This window comes from Stegostoma tigrinum, chromosome 37 (genome assembly GCF_030684315.1).
Source record: "Stegostoma tigrinum isolate sSteTig4 chromosome 37, sSteTig4.hap1, whole genome shotgun sequence".
In the NCBI taxonomy this organism is placed as follows: domain Eukaryota; kingdom Metazoa; phylum Chordata; class Chondrichthyes; order Orectolobiformes; family Stegostomatidae; genus Stegostoma; species Stegostoma tigrinum.
In genome coordinates, this window is record NC_081390.1 from 26,434,087 (window position 1) to 26,453,485 (window position 19,399).

General features: G+C 40.4%; 1 protein-coding gene across 11 annotated transcripts in view; it reads right to left on the bottom strand.

The window, feature by feature from the left end:
* The window catches only part of LOC125467583 (inactive ubiquitin carboxyl-terminal hydrolase 54-like), a 124,101-nt gene that overhangs the window by 44,711 nt on the left and 59,991 nt on the right, over positions 1-19,399 (bottom strand). For 10 of the 11 annotated variants that reach the window (XM_059640322.1, XM_059640327.1, XM_059640321.1 and 7 more), the window contains 4 exons: positions 19,284-19,366; positions 12,955-13,060; positions 6,301-6,447; positions 1,533-1,682 (listed from right to left, as the gene is read on the bottom strand). In XM_059640322.1, coding sequence (XP_059496305.1) covers positions 1,533-1,682; positions 6,301-6,447; positions 12,955-13,060; positions 19,284-19,366 — 486 coding nt within the window. The remainder of the gene's footprint in view (positions 1-1,532; positions 1,683-6,300; positions 6,448-12,954; positions 13,061-19,283; positions 19,367-19,399) is intronic. The other variant, XM_059640328.1, reaches the window with a different exon arrangement.

Here is a 19,399-nt window from a genome sequence, read left to right on the forward strand (position 1 = left end):
ACTGAGGGGGAAAATGTTCTGACCATTCCATGTGCCTTTATGTGTTTGGCGGGGAGGGGGGTGGGGAATGGCTCACGTTCTTTCACGTATGACTGTCGGAATTTACAGTTCAAATACCATTCTAAATCACGTACATAGAACATAGAACAGTACAGCACAGAACAGGCCCTTCAGCCCACAATGTTGTGCCGACCATTGATCCTCATGTATGCTCCCTCAAATTTCTGTGACCATATACATGTCCAGCAGTCTCTTAAATGACCCCAATGACCTTGCTTCCACAACTGCTGCTGGCAACGCATTCCATGCTCTCTCAACTCTCTGCGTAAAGAACCTGCCTCTGACATCCCCTCTATACTTTCCACCAACCAGCTTAAAACTATGACCCCTTGTGCTAGCCATTTCTGCCCTGGGAAACAGTCTCTGGCTATCAACTCTATCTATGCCTCTCATTATCTTGTATACCTCAATTAGGTCCCCTCTCCTCCTCCTTTTCTCCAATGAAAAGAGACCGAGCTCAGTCAACCTCTCTTCATAAGATAAGCCCTCCAGTCCAGGCAGCATCCTGGTAAACCTCCTCTGAACCCTCTCCAAAGCATCCACATCTTTCCTACAATAAGGCGCCCAGAACTGGACGCAGTATTCCAAGTGTGGTCTAACCAAAGTTTTATAGAGCTGCAACAAGATCTCACGACTCTTAAACTCAATCCCCCTGTTAATGAAAGCCAAAACACCATATGCTTTCTTAACAACCCTGTCCACTTGGGTGGCCATTTTAAGGGATCTATGTATCTGCACACCAAGATCCCTCTGTTCCTCCACGCTGCCAAGAATCCTATCCTTAATCCTGTACTCAGCTTTCAAATTCGACCTTCCAAAATGCATCACCTCGCATTTATCCAGGTTGAACTCCATCTGCCACCTCTCAGCCCATCTCTGCATCCTGGCAATGTCCCGCTGCAGCCTACAACAGCCCTCTACACTGTCAACGACACCTCCGACCTTTGTGTCGTCTGCAAACTTGCTGACCCATCCTTCAATCCCCTCATCCAAGTCATTAATAAAAATTACAAACAGTAGAGGCCCAAGGACAGAGCCCTGTGGAACTCCACTCACCACTGACTTCCAGGCAGAATATTTTCCTTCTACTACCACTCGCTGTCTTCTGTTGGCCAGCCAATTCTGTATCCAAGCAGCTAAGTTCCCCTGTATCCCATTCCTCCTGACCTTCTGAATGAGCCTACCATGGGGAACCTTATCAAATGCCTTACTGAAGTCCATATACACCACATCCACAGCTCGACCCTCATCAACCTTTCTAGTCACGTCCTCAAAAAACTCGATAAGGTTTGTAAGGCATGACCTACCCCTCATAAGTAGTAAAAGTATCAGCAAAGCATAAAACAGCTGAAGACACAACTGTATTTTATTAATGTGCCATGATTCAGCCACTTAGAGGCCAAGAATATCATGTCTCTTGAACAAAGTACATCAAAGAAAATAATACAGCATTTTAGGTAAAGAACTCATACCTCTTTCACATGGGCATCATCAAAATACATCCACTTGCGAATTTTTGTTTGGAAAAAGAAGGTAGAATAGTGTTTACCGTAGTAACACACCATCCCCACCAAATAGAGCTCTGTGTGTTTAGCTTTATCATCTGTCACACGATAGAAAAGCTGCAAAATACAAAGGATATCCAATAAAAATTAAATTAAATTGTCAGGCTATATCTAAATCAGCCTTGTTTATAACGGTGAGAGATTATCTACATCAATAGTTGCTCTAGTTATTTAGCTTTCCAGAAAGCAAAATGAGAAGTCTTAGTTCATCAGCCAATGAACAAGATGAAGCATTGACTGAATTACCTGAAATCAAGCAATTAGGCTGTTTCATTTATACGTTAGTCATTGTTTCAATTTAAGAACATGGGATGCTGTTTTTGCCTACTGTGAGACCTTGTTGCAAACAATACTATGTTGCAGGCAACAAGGCTCCTAAACATTTCACAAATTAACCAAGGGGGTTTACTGGTCACTGTTCATTAACAAGGGAATTAAAACACAAGAGTATGCACATAAACAGGCGGAAATAAAAGATCTGCAAAGAATATAAACAAGCTCCGTATCAAATATTAGATTTCTGCACTCCTTGGTATACTCTCTGCTTTAGAAAAAGATCAACCGAGAACGAACTGTGATGGTCTCAAAACCAAGAGGGCAGCAAACCTAGTTTAAAATAAAAAATTAACCTCCTGTTAATACTCGTTATGTTTCTCAATATTTTGGTTTAATTGGCATTGACTGAATACTGGCTCTTTGTCAGCCACAGTAAAACCTTAATACCATCAATATAGGTTCTAGGCAGTGGACCGAGTCTACATTTACAATTCAACTGTGGAACTGGTGAAAGGTGATTTCCATTTGTAATCCGAATATGGACCCAGAAACAATGTGTTTCATCTTTAAGTTCAAAGTTTTTTTTTTCCCCCACTTTTTCCACAGTATTGAAATAATGCATGACAATCAACCATGGAATGTGGAAGACAGATTCAAATTGGCAAGCCAACTTAATAAAAAGGGACAGTTGCCATAACAAATGCTGCAACTGCTGAGTTATTTAATCAGTTCTTCATTGATTTTATTTCTGCATTCCAGACCTGACAGTGACTATTTAGAGAAAAGTGCAGTGCAATCAACAGATATTCCCAGACCTGCTTCTAAATTTCTGATCTACATTCATTGTCTTAAAATGTTTCCATTCAGTACAATTGCACTAAAAAACAGCCATCAGCTTGTGTTGCTAAGGCAACAAGCAAACAGTTAATCTCATCTTCTAACAACAGAACTGAAAAATGGCATGAAGACGGAAACTAGCTTTTCTTTCATGAAATCTACACCTAAGTGCAAATAAAATTCAGACTGTTACCGAATGGTGAAGCAGTAAATTAGTTCAATCATGTTTTCCCAGTAATTAACACCTTCAAGTGAATTAGCCTGCAGCCAAAACTGGCCTTAACATCCATAAGAAATGTTCAAAATATCAAGTAGATTGCTAGTCAATTACTTTGGTGCTAATTTCCACTATAGACACAATGAGCATGTATCAAAATAAAAATGTTCTAAAACCACAAACACACCTCAGCTTCATATCTACATTAATTCCTAATTCTATCAGATCATTGAAGGTGCAAAACAGATGGAGATGGCAATTAAAAAGTGTCCTCAACATTATTAATAGAGGCAGAGAACAAACCAAGGATTTGATGTTCAACTTGTACAGGACACTTGTTAGACCTCAGTTAGAGTACTGTGCAAAGTTGTGGACATCATATTATAGGAAAGATGTGAATGCATTGGAAAGACTGCAAAAGGGGCTTATGAGAATGGTTCGAGGAATGAGAAATTTCAGTTATGAGGGTAAGCAGTCAGGACTGTTCTCCTTGGACAGAAGGAAAGTAGATGATTTGATAGAGGCTTACAAAATCATAAGCAGGCTAGATACAGTAGTTAGGGAGAAGTTCCTGCCTGGAAAAGGAACAAGAATGAGAGATTTAAATGTCGGAAAAAAAGATAGATAACATTTTCATGCATCGCGGAGCTGAGTATGGAAATTTGGTGGAACCAGGTTCAACTGAGGCATTCAAGGAGGTAACGAATAGTGTGCTAAGGTAAGGGAAAAATAGCAGGAGATGGGGCACTTGGTTGATGATGCTTGCTTGAAGGCCTGATGGGCCAAATGGCTCCAAAATAATTCTGCACTTTAACCAGAGTAATAAGGTATTACTGATAATGGGAACTGCAGATGCTGGAGAATCCAAGATAATAAAATGTGAGGCTGGATGAACACAGCAGGCCCAGCAGCATCCCAGGAGCACAAAAGCTGACGTTTCGGGCCTAGACCCTTCACCAGAGACCCATCATTCTCTGATGAAGGGTCTAGGCCTGAAACGTCAGCTTTTGTGCTCCTGGGATGCTGCTGGGCCTGCTGTGTTCATCCAGCCTCACATTTTATTATCTTAATACGGTATTACATTTATCAATGAATAGTTCTTCACAAAGCAGGTTATAAAGCTTTAATATAAACTAACTGACTTGCATTTGAAATGATGAGAGGGAAAAGAAACAGTACTAACTCAAATTTAATGACTGCAATAGGACAACGACTGCTACATTGGATCATGTGAACAACAGACTAAAACAACATAATTTAAATGACTACAAATTGCTAATAGACATTTAAAACCACGTTAAATGTCAAAATTAATGTTTAAATAAATGAAAAATGTACAAAGATTTACTGGTGTAACTGATTGTCAAATGCATAGGAACAAAACTGGCTATTCAGTCAATCAAGCCAGTCTAAAATTCTATTAAATGATAGATAAATATAGTTGAACTATCACTAATCCACGTAATTTGACACCATGATCTAACAAACAAACAATAGACAATAGGTGCAGGAGTAGGCCATTTGGCCCTTCGAGCCAGCAGCACCATTATGATCATGACTGATCATCCACAATCAGTATCCTGTTCCTGCCTTATCATAACCCTTGATTCCACTATCTTTAAGCGCTCTATCCATCTCTTTCTTGAAAGTATCCAGAGACTTGGCCTCCACTGCCTTCTGGGGCAGAGTATTCCATATATCCACCACTCTCTGGGTGAAGAAGTTTCTCCTCAACTGTTCTAAATGGCCTACCCCTTAGTTTTAAACTGTGTCCTCTTGTTCTGGACTCCCCCATCAACGGAAACCTGCTTCCTGCCTCCAGAGTGTCCAATCCCTTAATAATCTTATACGTCTCAATCAGATCCCCTCTCATCCGTCTAAACTCAAGAGTATACAAGCCCAGTCGCTCCAATCTTTCAACATATGATAGTCCCGCCCTTCTGGGAATTGACCTCGTGGAACCTCCGCTGCACTCCCTCAATAGCCAGAACGTCCTTCCTCAATATGGGCCTAACAAGCAACACATCCCCAGAACAAATTATACATTAAAAAATGTTGACGGATCTCAATCTTTAGAATTTCAAATTGACTCTTATTCACAGGCTTTTAAGGCAAAGATCCTGATATTCAATTCCTGTTGCTTAGAAATGCTTCCTGATTTTACTTCTAAACCGCCTGGCTCTAATATTAAGATTGTGCCCTTGTTTTGGATTTTCCTATATTAGAATTACCTTCTCTCTAGCTAGCCAATCATGATCAAGCTTTTTCACCATTTTAATAATTTCAATGAGATCAGCCTAAAACTTCTAAAGTCAGGGAAATACGTATCAAATTTGGGCAACTGGTCTTCATCTATGTTGCTTATTTATAGCATATAGTTATTGCTGTAGCAATTGTCTCTGCTTTTCCAATGTTCCTGGCTTCAGCACTATACTACCATTCCAATTCGTTTTTCTCTAGGCCATCGTCGATTGCTTAACATTTGTCCACACTGAACATCTGATTCAGCTTTGCACACTTAGTCTCTGTCCCTTTGTAATTTCATGCTCCCATTAATATATACATTTCTGTTACTCCAACCAAGTCATCACAACAGATTGTGTAATGCTGAGAGCCTACTACAGGTTCTTCACAACCACCACCTGTCACAGCTCACCAAGCAGAGAACATTCATTCATTTCTAAAATCTACGGCACTTACCTCACAAGCACAGTATCAGCCAATGTAACTGAATTATCACCAATTCAGCGCACTTTCATTTTTGCCCATTAATTTCTTGCAGGGAGTCATATCTATGTCTTCCAGATCCTTCGGTCTATTGAGTCTGCACCAACAAAAAACTACACCAAAGTCCACACAGACAATGTCTAAATACACTACCTATTCACCTTGTTACTGGTCTCAAAAATTCAGAAAGCTTAGTTCACATTATTCCATATTATCGTAAATTCATAGTGATTCTCTTGGATCAGTTAATACTTATCCAAGTGTTCAGTCACTCCAGCTCCCACATTTCCAGAATTTTACCGACATCTGATGTCAAACAGACAGACCTTCTGTTTCCTAGTTTATTCCTCCTGCTTATCGTGAAAGCAACAGCTGCATTTACAATCTTCCACTCCAAAAAGAGTCAATTCCTGAATCTAGGTCCTTTGGAAAATTGTCCACCTAAATTCAACTAATTTCTCCACTGCCATTTCTTTACCTCAGTTAAACCTGATTCTCAACTTGATCTGCTTTTAGGTTTCATGTTGTAAATATTTTGTAAAGAAAAAGGATGCAAGATGATGAATTTACAATTTTTCTTCCTTATTGTGCAATTATAAATAGCTATAGCCATCTTACATCTCCCAACTTGAGGCACGTTCCAAGACTATGGATAACATCTTCAGCAAGATCAGAATGATCAGAATCCCAGACCAGACCAATAGTGATTATCTCCGGCGAGTTCATTAACACTTTGCGGATTCTGATCTTCTCACCACAGTTGCTCTGTAAAGGAAATCAAAAGTTGTTTTTTGAAAAAAAAGATATACGCAGTTCCCTACATGGTACCTTTAAAAGAAAGGTAAACGAGAACAGTGCCTACTTTGTGCAGCATATGTGTTGAAAGCTCAAAATTAGGTCTTGAGAGATAATGGACAGGGGACTGTTATTCAGTCCAGTGTTCATACAGCTCTCTGTACAGCAATCCAGTCAGCCTCACTTTACTGCTTACAACACCTAAACACTTTGAAGACCCAAAACATTAAATAAAACAAAAGCTGCTGTAACAGCTGAGCAGGTCATTAACTCTGCTTTCTCTCCATCTATGCTACCTAACCTGCCAAGTTTTCTAGCAAGTTCTGATTTTGTTTCGGATTGCCACCATCAGCAGCACTTTGTTGTTTGTTCCCCTAATATCTTAGAAGGTTGCTGAAATGAGGTCATTTAGGTAGAGCTTGTAAACAAAAAAATGGGAAGATCACATTGTCGGGAGAGTATTACAGGAGTCCAAGACAGTCAAAGACACAGACGGAGATATGTAGGCAAATTGCATTGACGTTTAAAAATAACAATAGCAGTGGTAAGGGATTTCAAGCTTTCCAATATTAATGCAGAATTTTGGCTTAATTCTTCCGTGGGTTGTAGGTTTAAGTAGCTAAGTCAACATTTATTGCCCAGCCATAACTGCCCTTGAATTCAGTGGCTTGCTCGGCCTTTTCAGACAGTCAACCGCAGTGCTATGGGTCCAGAGTCATGAGGCCACCAAACTAGGTAAGAACAGATTTCTTTCCCTAAAAGACATTATCGAACCATTGGGTTTTTATGACAATCAATGGTTATATGGGCACCATTAGACAAGATTTTAACACCATATTTTTACTGAATTCAAGTTTCACCAGCTGCCATAATATGTTCCCGACTGTGGGGAGTCCAGAACCAGGGGTCATAGTTTAAGTATTAGGCGTAAACCTTTTAAGACTGCGATGAGGAGAAATTTCTCACCCATACAGCAGTGAGCCTGTGGAATTCACCAAAGTGGCTGAGGCTAAAATATTGTGGGTTTTCAAGAGTGAGGTTGATATAACTCTTGTCGCTAAAGGGATCAAGGGATATTGGGAGATGTCAGGGTTAGGGCACAAATTCAATGATCAGCTATGATCATAACAAATGGCAGAACAGGCTCGAGGGGTCAAAAGGCTATTCCTCCTCTCTTCTACCCTTGCATTTTTAAAAATATTTCTATATTGCCAGGTCAGGATAAGTGACTTGGAGGGGAACTCGCATGTGTTGCAGCATGAAGACCAACTAGATAGAGTACAGCTGTTTTCCCTGCAGCAAGAGAAGACCAAGAGAGGATCAGAATGTATCAAATTGAGGGGCATAGATAGGACAGATCAGAAGAAATTTTTCATTTTACTGGAAGAGTCAATAGTCAAGGCCACAGATTTAAGCTAAGGGCAGGAGATTTAGAGGGGTTTTGAGGAAAGTATGTTTCACTGAGGGTGGGCACTCGCTGCCTGAAAGTGTAGTCGAGACAAGAACCCTCAACCTTTTGGAAGTGTTTAGATTAACACTTGAAACACCACTAGTAAACAAGGGCTGGAAAATGAGATTTGAGTAGATAGGTATCAGATGGCTATCATGGACACAACCATCTGAAGCTACTACTTCAAATTTAACTAAAAATTACTACAATGACATCCTATCCAAACAACTTAGTATTCATTATAAATAAATTGTCTTCCCTTTACTGGGTCACTGAAGGGGAAGTGGAAATGCTGAAGCTTCCCAACAGACTGTTAACATAAACATCAGGAAAGGCCCAGGTTCAACTTTTAGCCTTGGTTAAGTCAAGTAAGCATTGTAATCAGATTTAATACCCAGTGAAAGAGAGGCGGAAATAGGTCAACCAGCCAATACACTTAATCCCCATTCAGGACTCCCACTACTGGTGAAGTCTTCATTGTTCAGCCTCTGCAGATGATCAGTCCGATTACAAATTTTAATTTTTTTTTAAAGTCTGCAGCTTGCATTGGTGAAAAAGTTACGGAAGCTTTGTGTGTGATTAAAATAGAATATTCTGCCACTTTTCCCAAACAATGAAATAATTGAAAATGCTTCTAATTACAAAGATGCAAAATAATTTTTCCTGACTAAACACTGAAAATGGCAGACTGTATACTATAATTTATTTGTATATATGCTTTGCTATTTCCACCTCACACTGTCCTAGTTTAGTGATAGTGACAGAAGGTCAAAAAAAGTCATTACAATATGCCCTGGGCAGTCTCAGAACCTTTGTTTGGTGATAATCCAAGCCTTATATTATAAAGTCCAAAACACCCAATTATGCCATCATATTTCATTTGTATGATAAATCTATTTCAAAAAGATGAACAATGGTTTGCAATTTTCATTATAAAACAATTAATAACTTTACTGCATTGCTCTGCTGAGTTGGTTACTGAGATCAATAAAAGATCATTACTCATTGTGATATACACAAGCATGCTCAGACACAGTTGTCACATATTTTAAAGGGAGTCTTTCCATTTTCTAATTAACTTTTGCCAATGGTCGATTACAAGTCAGTAGCAGTTGCGTGCTCAGCACCAGTGCAATACCCACTAAACAAACTTCAAAGTTCATCTTCTGGGCTTCCATACACATTATGTACAATTTGACATACGTACTTTTGGAACATGTTCTAGTAGTTGAACAAATACTTTGGATCCGACTTCACTAAGGAGGGCATGAATAACCTTCTGGAAATGCTGCAGGACAGAGGGTCAAGCAGGAAGGAAGAACTGAAGGAAATCCTTACTTAGGAAATGATATTGGGGAAATTGATGGGATTAAAACCTGATAATCAGGGCCTGATGCTCTGCATCCCAGATTACTTAAGCAAGGGGCCCTAGAAACAGCGGATGCATTGGTGATCGTTTTCCAGCATTCTATAGATGCTGGCAGAGTTCCAATGGACTAGAGGGTAGCTAATGTAACCCCACATTTTAAAAAGGGAGTGAAGACAAGGAATTATAGGCTGGTTAGCCTGACATCAGTCGTGGCAAAAATATTAGAATCAATTATTAAAAATGTAGTAACTGAGCATTAGGAAAAAGTGGTGACAGGATCAGTTCAAGTTGGCATGGATTCACAAAAGGAAAATTGTGCTTAATAAATCTTCTGGAATTTTTGGACTTGCGACCAGTAGAGCGGACAACGGTGAATCAGTGGATGTTGTATATCTGGGCTTTCAAAAGGCTCTTGGCAAGGTCCCACACAAAAGACTAGTAAACAAAATTAAAGCTCATAGTATTAGAGGAAGTGTACTAACGTGGATAGAGAACTGGTTGGCAGACAGGAATCAGAGAGAGTTGAAATAAACAGATTCTTTTCAGAGTGGCAGGCAGTGACAAGTGGGATACTGCAAGATTCAGTGCAAGAACCCGAACCGTTCACAATATACATTAATAATTTGGACAAAAGAATTGAGTTGACTATCTCCAAATTTTCAGATGAAACTAAGCTGGGTGGCAGTGTGTGCTGTGAGAGGGATGCCAACAGACTGCAGGGTGACTTGGACAGGCCGGCTGAGTAGGCAAATATTTGGCAAATGCAGTAAGCAGATAAATGTGAGGTTATCTACTTTGGTGGCAAAAATAGGAAGGCAGATTATCAGAATGGTGGCAGTTTAGGAAATTTGAGGTGCAACGAGACCAGAGGGTCATGGTGGAACAGTCTTGAGTTTGGCATGCAGGTGTAGTAGGCAGTGAGGAAAGCTCCTGGCACACTGGCCTTCACAGTGAGAGAATTGAATATATCATTAGGAAGGTCATGCTGCAATTTACTAGGCTTTGGAGAGGCCACACCTTGAATATTGTGTGCAGTTTTGTCTCCCAGTCTAAGTAAGGTCATTCTTGCTATTGAGGGATTCCAGCAAAGATTTATCAGACTGACTGCCAGGGTGGTAGGATTGACATTAAGACATTAGGGACGGCACAATGGCTCAGCGGTTAGCACAGCGACTGTCTGTGTGGAGTTTGCACATTCTTCCCATGTCTGCGTGAGTTTCCTCTGGGTGCCCTGGTTTACTCCTACAGTCCAAAGATATACAGGTTAGGTGGATTGGCCATTCTAAATTGCCCGTAGTGTTCAGGGATGTCTAGATTAGGTGGGCTACAGGGGGATGGGTCCGGGTGAGATTCTCCAAGGGTCGGTTGGACTTGTTGGGCTGAAAGGCCTGGTTCCACAGTGTAGGGATTCTAAAGGCAAGACTTGGCTTGTACTCACTGGAAGTTTGAAGAATAAGATCGGGGGGGGGGGGGGGGGGGGTGGAGGTGGAAGCTCAAAAGAAACATAGAAAATCCTGATGGGACTGGACAGGCTAGATGCGGGAAGAACGGTCCAGTATTGGGGAAGTCCAGGGTGAGGGGTCACAGTCCAAGAATATAGAATAAGTCATTCAGGGCTGAGATGAGGAAGAATGTTTTCATTCACAGAGTTGTGAACCTATGGAATTCTCTACCACACAAAGCTGTTCAGGCCAGTTCATTGGATATATTCATTGAAGAGGGAGCTGGATGTGGCCCTTGTGGCTAAAGGGATCAAGAAATATGGACAGAAAGCAGGAGTGGAATACTGAAATTGCATGATCAACCTCGGCCATATTGAAGATTGCAAGCTCAAAGGCTGAATGGCCTACTCCTGCACCTATTTTCTATAACATTTAACTAACTTAATACTCAGAGATCTGGTCAATATTATCATCTCAAACTAATACAGGTGTTGAAACAGCTACACAATTTCAGTGGTTTAACCTGAAAATATTCTAAAAGCTGCTGTACACCCATTCATTAGACTGGTTGCTTTTCCCATCTTTAACCAACCCCTATAAAATGAATTGTTTTTCGTACACAGTCAGGATTAACAGGTAGAATGTACAGGGTAGAATGTACCAATCAGCGCGTCAAGTTTTATCAAACTAAAACCAAATCAAGCAAAGGAAATTTCAGGAAACACCAGCAAAACACTAACTATGCCATAAGCTCAGTAATGAATAATGAAAAAAAGCTGATGAATAAACAAATAACGTTTACGACAATTAGGGAAATCTTCAGCCATTTCAATGAAATTACCCTGTTCTTAAGCTTTATTGCTTCAGCAGTCTTGTTGCTGGGGAGACAGCAGCTCTACCAAAAACAGTACCGAAACTCAAAATCAACCTGCCTGAGACCGAGACCAATCGTGTCCCTACATTTGACGTTGCATGGAAGCAGACCCTTTATGCAGGTTTTAATGTACTTTACAACAGCCAGGTGAAGGCAAAACAACTGCTTACAAATGCAAGTCACATCAAATACATCTTGCATGTATCTGAACATTTAAATGTTTCAGGGAGGTATTAGACTGGAGAAGACAGGGATAACAGAAAGGAGAAAGGAGGAAATCAGAGTGCATAAAATTTGAATGAACACTTACAAGTACCTTTTAAAATATGGCTTACAAAGTTATTATGGAAGGATGACATTCCATTTCCAGAGCAAAGCGAATATACTTTTGTTTTAAATAAAGAGCAGTTGATTTAAATTAGGTAATTTATCCAAAGACAAACAGAGCAATACAGATGGGTGAAACAAGTGATATAAACACAGGCCATGCATTTGGACTTAAAATTACAAAACCACTTCAAATGATCTTAATAAAATTAAGAATAAGTCACTTTTTCAGTCCGGAAATAGAAAATAGTTCATAGCTATTGAACCTTTCGCATTTAGCAATGGACTGCAGTCATCGAGTCTCCATTAAGTTCATAAGCCTTCTTCCAAAAGCATAAAAATTACCATGAAACATTTTTAGCATAGAAAAATTTCAACAACATTAAATGGGCTCTTGAATAGGTTTCAAAGTGGTATATTTACAGATGTAAAATTACTGCAGTGGAAGAAAGAAACATATAATCAAGTCCAAGACACTCTTGAAAATGTTTAAGCCGCACACATACAACATACGAATATCCAGGACATTTTAATTTTTTTTTCCAGTTCAGCTTTGTCCTTTTATTTCCCCCGATAACTTAAAACCAGTGTTTCTTGCATCTTTCGCTCAGAATTTGTAAGCAAACTCTGAAACAAAATAAAATATTGCCAGCTAATCTGCTAGCAAGTGGTAGATATTGAAGAATTGCTGCGTGGATATTCCTAGGCCAGGAATGCAGTATTCTGATCACTGCCTTGTGCAGATCTTCCCCAACCAGTGGGTAGGGACTGAACAGCCAAATATCAAGAGGCGATTTTCAAACAGTTGTATATAAGCAAACATGAACCTGCGCAGTGATCAGAATGTTTTCATGGTGCTGTTCAAACTATACTCATTACATGACAAATATCGATGTATTAGAGAATTACTTTGCATTCATCCCTTAAGGTATGAAGTAACTACATTAAAGTGAATTGATTCCCTTGCATTTAAATGACCTTAGATACAGAGAAAAAGGAGTGAAGAGACACATACTGGACAGTTCCTAAGATCGCCCATTGTGCTTGCATTCTGCAGAAGCTCCCCAAACATGTCAGGCGTTGGTTTCTCACGTCTTTCCATCATACGTATTGCTTGATTACTACACAAAAGGGACAAAACAGAGAGGAATTTGTTCCCATGAAAAACAACAAAGCCTAACTCTACAGGGCACCCACAGTAGAGGGACTGACAAGTTAATCAGTATTTCCCCTAAATTGAAAAGATTGCTGCCTTGTCATGTATGAGACTTTTCCATGTTATTCAAATTTAATTAAGTGCCTAAACGTGATATGTAAAATAATTATGCACAACCCATTTTAATCATAATTGAGATAGACTGCCATCTCATCCCAAGGCATCTTTCACAGGTCATAAAATCTGTTAGAAAACATTAACACTTCTTTTCCCTCCATACTTGCACAATGCGCCCAATGTAAACATTATATGATGATTCAAACTGCAGGCCATCTTTGCATTTCTCATAAAGACTCTTGATTTTAACAGATAATCCCTAATCATTCTTTTCTCTATCACTCCTAATGGATATTACAAAAAAAATTGTTTTTATCCAAAAAGAAATTAAATGTTAAAAATGCCTTTATACATTTCATAAAGAACTACAGTTACAGCTTTGGGTGACCTAACCATCATTATTGAAGAATAATAAAGTATGCAGCAAATGCTACAATAAAGCAATTTTGTCCGAAATGGCCAGCTTGTATGCTGTATTATTTCATTGTTGTCCAGCTTGTGAGCTGCAAACTAATGTCGATGTCACAGAACTATTTATGCTAGAAGGGGTTCTGCTATCTCAGTGTCTATGTGCATGCCCTATTTCCACGCCACTTCAACCACTTGTTTACATTTCCTTTGCTGTTAACATGCTTGGCTTCAACTGTAGCTAATGATTCTTGTGTAAAGAAACAGTTATCCAGTTCTGTCCTAAATCTCTATTTAATTTATACTATGCCCCTGAATTCTAGACCTGTCAAATCATTGAAAAAAGTCTATTTTGCGCTGTTCCTTTGTAATATTAATCATATAGAATTATCCTCTAATCTCTGTTCAATCAAAAAGGAGCCTCAACTTCACAGGTCTTTGCTCATATTTGTGTGAATACAAGACAGCACAGAGCCCTTGTGAACCTAGACTGTGCACACTCCATTGCTTCAACATCCTTTATGTGATGTGGCATCCAATCAGGCAGACAGTACTCACAAACAGCACTGTCTCATTACATTGTTATAACTCCAGACCAGACTGCCAAATTCACATTAAAACCTAGGTAGGGACTAGTATTTTTTTTAAAACTTGATAAAATGAGAGCTCCAGGGTACTTAATAAAGCTACAAGATTGCAAAACTATGAACAAACAACAACAATAAACTTGCCTAACAAAGGTAGAATACATGTCCCACACATTTCCAACATCTCAAATTAACCCAAAACAAATATGGATAACAGACAAATTGGGTCTTCATAACCCAGAGTGTAAAAAATAGTTTATGCAGTTAAGACAGATCCCACAGATTTCTCAGCAATATCCAAGCGTTAGTGACACTGTAGGTTGTCAAATTGCACTGTAAAGTTTACAAGGGGTCCCCTTCAGAACTCCCACAAAAATCACACCATTGTGAATTGCCTCAAAGATAGCTCATGTTCTGGCAGTTCATTCTCCAAACTGCAAGCATGCTCCTCTAGATTCTGAAAAATGCTCGCCCTCACTTACTCATGGGTACAGTTTCGGCTTATCCACAGACAGTAAGCTTCATTAAACTGGTACTGTCTGTGCATTCCTCCAAACTCTAATCTTGCCAGGCTGCACAAAGCAAACACTGTAGAATTTCTAGATCCTCTCTCTTAAGCTGCATTGCACTTCATATGTTGATACAATAGAGATAACAAGGTGTGGAGCTGGAGGAACACAGCAGGCCAGGCAGCATCAGAAGAGCAGGAAAGCGGACATTTCGGGTCTGGACTCTTCTTCAGAAAATGGGGGAGAGGAAGGGGCTCTGAAATAAATAGAGAAGGGGGCGTATGGTGACAGAAGGTGGGTAGTAGAGCAGATAGGTGGAGAGAAGACGGACAGGTCGAGGCGGGGATGAAACTAGTAAAAGGTGGGTGTAGGTAGGAAGTTGGGATGGGAGTTGGTCAGTGAGGAGGGAGGGAAGACGGACAGGTCAAGGAGGCAACACGTCCATCCTGCGTCTCCTCCAGTGTCACAACGATGTGACCCGAAAACTAGAGGAACAGCACTTCGTATTCTACTTTGGAACCCTACAGCCCAATGGTCTCAAATGTGGACTTTGCAAGCTTCAAAATCTCCCCACCCCCGACCTCATCCCAAGACCAGCGCCCTCCCCAACCCCGCCGCCTTGACCTGTCCGTCATCCCTCCCACCCATCCGCCCCTCCGTCCTCACTGACCAACTCCCATCCCAACTTCCTACCTACACTTACCTTTACTAGTTTCATCCCTGCCTCCTTGACCTGGCCGTCTTGTCGCTACCTATGTGCTCCACTATCGACCTTCTATCACAGACCCCCGCCTCCCTGTTTATTTCAGAGCCCCCTCCCCCATTTCTGAGGATGGGTCCAGACCCGAAACGTCAGCTTTCCTGCTCTTCTGATGCTGCCTGGCCTGCTGTGTTCCTCCAGTTCCACACCCTGTTATCTCAGACTCCAGCACGGCAGTTCCTACTATCTCCATATGTGACACGATGTCTTCTGAGCCTCCCCACAGCTTAAAGGAGTTCAAGTCCTAACCCTAACACTGAGTTGCACCTCAGTGTAACTCCTCAGGCTGGAGTTCTAACTGTATTCAACATCAGCAGCTTCTTTTTGGGACGGAGCCTGTTCTCCCTGCTACTAAAGAATTGACTGGCGTTCAGCCTAAAGCAACAGCCTTCACCTCTGATTGCTTCAAGCCACTTATCTAAACTTCTGATTCAGTAACCCTGGAATTGTCGAGTGACTGACGAAAAATCTTGTAATAAACCCTGTCTTCACCCTTAGGCGGTACTGAACATAATGGATGCTTTGTAAAGTTGAAACGTAGCAGTCCCTTGGAACTTTCTGTTCTCTGAACATTACTATTTTCAGATTGCTGGCTTACATAGTACAAATTGCATAGAGAAATGGCTCTCGTCACACATCTTGCCTTGGGTACTCAATATTTCTGACCTTTAGCTCACTTTAAAATGGCTTCATCCATCTGAAGTGGTGTTTTAAAATTCTCTACACCCTAAAACCACAAATTCCTCTGCTCTTACACATTATCCAATTTTCTCCTCTTCCAATTGTATATTGTCTGAAATGAATATGTACTATTCTCACATTTATTAGCATATTCCATATTTTGCAGCTTTATTTGGATCTCAAAATGATTAAATCAAGTCCACTCTTGTGAACCACAAATTTGGGTAGCTCTTTATTTAGCCTTTTATTTAGATTATTGACTTAATCAGTGAACAGAAGGGATCCCAAACTCATGCTGTTCTTAACCCGAATCTTCAGTTTTCTACGCCAAGCTAGATTTTAATCCAAATTGCTACTCATGGCAAAACTCTTCACCCAAAAATCTTTCCTAAATGTCTCAAAGTCTGTCACTTCCTCAAATAATGTAATTCAGTTTGTCACAAATGATCTCTCTTCTGGAAATTCAGTTTCACTCCATCAGAACTTTGTACCACCAAAAAGGGCAGCAGAGAGATGTGAACACCAGCTCTTGCGTGTTACAACTCCAAGACACCCATCATTTTGACTTGGAAATGTAATTGCTTTCCTTCAGACGTCACTGGGTCAAATCGTGGAAATCACTACCCAACAGGATTTTGGATGAATCTTTCCTTAAAGAAATGGACAGCAGCAGTTCAAGAGGGAATCTTATCATCCCCTTCTCTAAGGCAATGAGGGTTGGAAAACAAATGCCAGCTCAGCAACAAATGCCCACATTCCTTCAACAAATTGATTGCAGAGGCCCATCTAATCAGATTTATTGCAATTTCCTTTTCCTGATCGACAATCTATCTTGCTAACTTTCTGTTCCACTTCACTTAGAGGGCTTAAACTTGATAAAACTTTCCCTATTCCAATTTTATGCACCTGTACCTGGATTACCACTTCGTCTTCTCATCTGGTGTTTAAATGTATCATATAACAGTAACTTGAGCTAGAATAAAGAATATTACAACACAGGAACAGGCCCTTTGGCCCTCCAAGAATGTGTCAACACATTTTGCCCTTCCTTATTAAAACTGCCTTCCCCTGCAGGATCCATATCGCTCTATTCTCCTCCAATTCATATATTCATCCAGGCACTTTGAATGCTGTGTTTTTGTGTCTGCTTAGACCACCTCCTCTGCATTCCAGGCATTCACCATCCTTTGTACGAAAAAAAAACGTGCCTCAAACTTCTCTCTTAAACTTCCCCCTCTTCGCACCTTGAACCTGCGTCTCCTAATAGATGACTCATCAACCCTGGGAAGAAGCATCGTACTTTCCACTCTATCCATGTCATTCACAATGTTAGAAACTTCTATGAGGTCATCTCTCAACCTTTGCGTTCCAGTAAAAACAAACCCAGTCTATCCAACTTTTCTTCATAGCTAAAATCCCCCATATCAGGCAACATCCTGGTAAACCGTGTCCTCTCCAAAGCATTGTGACCAGAACTACACGCAATATTCCAAGCGGGACCTAACTAAAGTTCCTTTAAGCTGCAGCATAACCTGTCCATCCTGATACTTGATGATGGCAAGCACGCCACAGGCTTTTTTTCCTACAGGTAGCTCTGCTAGGACACGTGTTTCATTAAAACAAATGACTACAATGCGATTGATGAACAGTGGACACTTTTTGGATGACGCAAACTTTCTGCTGTACAGGTATAGTGATTTCCCTAATATGTGATTTTTGATGCCAATTTTTTACAGCACAAGGTCACGCAAGAACGCAATTATCATGTAACAAGAGAACTATCTGAATCTTATCTACTTGTGATGTCACCTTCAGTGGTCTCTGTGGACCTGCACACCCAGATCTCTCTGCACATGAATACTCCTAAGGGCTCTGTCATTCGCTGTATAATTTACACCTGGGCTTGACTTTCCGAAACGCATCACTTCACATTTGTCCAGATTAAATTCCATCTGCCAATTTTCTGCCCATGCCTTCAGCTGAGCTATATCCTGCTGTATCCTTTGATAATCCTCAATTCCACCAATCTCTGTATTGTCTGCAAACTTACTAATTGGACCAACTATGTTTTCCGCCAAATCATCAATTTAGATTATGAACAGCAGAGATGATCCCAGCACTGATCCCTGTGGAACACCACTAGTCACAACCCTCCATTTCAAAAAGCATCCTCCCATCGCGACTCTGTCTCCAATCACTAAGCCAGTTATGAATCTATGTTGCCAGCTCACCCCGATACCATCTGCCTTCATCCTCTGTATCTGTCTGCCATGCGGGATCCTGTCAAAGGGTTTACTGAAGTCTATGACAACAACATCAACTGTTTCTAACTCATTCATCTTCATCACCTCCACAAAAAACTCAATCAAGTTAGTGAGGCACAACCTTCCCTGCACAAGACCATGCTGTTTACTGATTTGATTCTAAATGCTTATAGGTCTTAGCCCCGAGAATCTTTTCCAATAATTTCCCTATCACTGATGAGAGGCTCACAGGCTTGTAATTTCCTGGATTATCCCTGTTACCTTCTTTAAACAACGGGACAGTAATAGCTATTCTCCAGTTCTCTGTGCCCTCACCTGTGGCCAAAGAGCTGCTCACCCACTTTGAAGTAACTCACCTGGCTTATCAGTTACTCATAACAAGATCAGGAATTTCTCTCCCTCTGTAGGAAGCAGTCGTACTACTTAATGAAGATGGACTACACTTTTTTTTTAAGCAATTCCTTTGTCTTTTCTTCATTCCCTCCCTTGGGCGATTACACCAAATTTAGAACACATCAATATTTTACTTCTTGTCACGCTCTCGAGTGACTATACACCTTGAAGCATGTGTTACAGATTATCTGATAGTCTTATTCCAATAAAGCAGAACAGGCTACAAAATATTTAAAAGCATATTGTTCCCAATCCTACGTACAAATCTTTTTGAAGTCAACTGGAGTGGTTTCAGTACTTAACACTGTATAAGAATACAGCCTGATTTGCTAGTATGTCAACAGACTAGACTCTGTTCAGGAAACCTTTTCACCATTCATTTTATTCCTGTTCTTTTAGAATCTTCTTGCATCAGAAGTTGCTGTGTGAAGCTCAAGTTAAGTACAATTATTTTTAAGCAAGGACTTACCACAAAGAAGTTGTAGAAATATAGTTTACCATCTGGATAAAAGGCAGAGGATCAGATGTTGCGCCACATCGGGTACAAACACACTGCAAGAAAGAATTATTCTGTACAGTCCATCA